This window comes from Tupaia chinensis, unplaced genomic scaffold (genome assembly GCF_000334495.1).
Source record: "Tupaia chinensis unplaced genomic scaffold, TupChi_1.0 Scaffold000355_1, whole genome shotgun sequence".
NCBI lineage: Eukaryota > Metazoa > Chordata > Mammalia > Scandentia > Tupaiidae > Tupaia > Tupaia belangeri.
In genome coordinates this window covers 761,742-763,746 of record NW_006159850.1, presented here as the reverse complement: position 1 = coordinate 763,746, position 2,005 = coordinate 761,742, and the positions used below count along the sequence as shown (strand labels likewise).

The 2,005-nt window shown below is 66.8% G+C and overlaps 1 protein-coding gene across 1 annotated transcript in view; it reads right to left on the bottom strand.

Annotated features, from left to right (window-relative positions):
* The window catches only part of CBFA2T3 (CBFA2/RUNX1 partner transcriptional co-repressor 3), a 56,284-nt gene that overhangs the window by 9,895 nt on the left and 44,384 nt on the right, over positions 1–2,005 (bottom strand). Inside the window, exon 5 of the mRNA XM_027773439.1 lies at positions 328–358. Within this exon, the coding sequence (XP_027629240.1) occupies positions 328–358 (31 nt within the window). The remainder of the gene's footprint in view (positions 1–327; positions 359–2,005) is intronic.

Below are 2,005 nucleotides of genomic sequence, written 5' to 3'. Positions count from 1 at the left end.
GGGGTGGGGGACCCGGCATGAGGGCCCCGCCGGCTGAGACGGCAGCCATCGATGGCGGCACGATGGCTACGGCAGCACGGGACCAGGATGGTGTGGACCAGGATGGTGTGGACGCGGCAGCCCTGCGCCAGCACCTGGCACTCCGTCCTCACACCTCGCCCCCAGGGGCTGCAGACTCCCCTCATGGTTGTGGACACTGCGCTGGAGGAAGGCTGGCCCAGGCCGGCAGGCTCCGCAATCAGCCGCGCACTCCAGGGCAGGCCTCGCGCCAGCAACGGCCCCACACCCTCCCTGGGGTTTCACTGCCAGCAGCGGCAGGGGCCTCACACTGTCGGGGTCACTGCCTCGCTTGCCCCTCCTAGGGGCAGAAGAGGAACAGGAAGTCACTGATCCCGAGCGGCAGCCCCTCCACCTCTGCCAGGAGGCCCCGGGCCCCGCCCCACCACACGGGTGCCTTCTGCCCAAGCACGGCTGTCCCAGAGCTCAGCCCAATGCCCCCGACAAGCCAGGCTGGACCCGCAGATGCCTCCGGCCCTGGGCTGGTGCATGCTGAGGACAAGCAGGTGACCTAAGGGACAGCTGGCAAGCACACTGCAGGGGAGTCTGTCGGTCACCAAGACCGCCTACCCGCTGGCCCTGCCATTAGGTCAGTGTCCTAGGCCCTGGCTGACCCCTGGGGCCCCGTGCAAAGTCCTGGGTCAGGTCCTGCCCCTCAGCCTCGTGACACATGGTGGCCAGGGAGCACTGCTGTGCCCAGGCCTCTTACACCCCACATCCCTGGCCTTGGGCGCCTGAGCCGTGACCACCGGGGCCTACAGATGGGCCATAGGTCATAGGGTTCCCAGGGCCCCTGGGGACAGGGAGGGGACCGGGCACCTCTGGGGGCTCCAGGCAGGCACTCAGTCACAGCATGCGGCACCTGCAGGCGCACTGCAGCCCTCCTGCACACGGACGCGCTCCCCTCACAGCAGACCAGCATCCTCACACCCGCCCTCCACCTCCCACGCCCGTTCCTCCTCACCAGTTCTGCAGGCGGGCACACATGCACTCGCACACACACGTGCACCCAACACACACGTGCACACACACATTCACATGTGCACACGCTCACATGCACCCCCACACAGGTGCACATACTCACAGGTACACACACATTCACGCATGCACACGCTCACACTCACATGTGCACACTCACAGGTGTACAGTCACATATGCACACACAGGTGCACACCCACCCACAGTGCACCCACACACAATCACATGTGCACACACACTCACATTCAAGTGTACCCACACAAATGTACCTGGCTGTGTGCACACTCCTCTCTGCTGTGGGCTGCCCTTCCTGCCACGTGGGCCAGGTCTGCGTGGTGTGTGTCCCTGCAGGGCATGGGCCGCTCAGGGCCACCTGCTCTCCTAGGTGAAGTCCCTTAGACTCTGGTCACCCTTCGCATCTGCCTGCCAGAGCCCGGGGGCCCGTGTGTGCCAGGGCAGGGCTGTCAGCGTGCCCCCGAGACTCTGCTTGCCCTGCCGTGTCAGCCTAGGCCACCACAGCTGTGCCCACTGGGCCGTCACCCCTTCTCCTGCCCTGTTCTGGCTGTGGCTGGTTGGGCTGCACCCTCCCATAGGCCCCAGCCTCCTGTTACCCTTACACCTTCTGTCCCCCCCGTGGCTCCGCTTCCCCTGACCGGCCGGACTCCTGCTGGGCCACATCCCTGCACACGCGCACCTGACGGACCACAGTACCCCCGCAGCAGACGGGCGGCTGGGCCGGTGCACAGCAGGGCGGGGCTCAGGGCGTCCTCAGTGAGGGCAGGGCGGACTATGCTGAGCCTGTGGAGAGGTCCCAGCTCTGCCCGCCTGGCCCCCACACCTCAGCTCTGCCCCGCCCCCACCCCCGGCTCTGCCCCATCCTCACCCCGATACTCCAGCTCTGCTCCGTCCTCACCCCCACACCCCGGCTCTGCTCCGTCCTCACCCCGATACTCCAGCTCTGCCCCCCTCT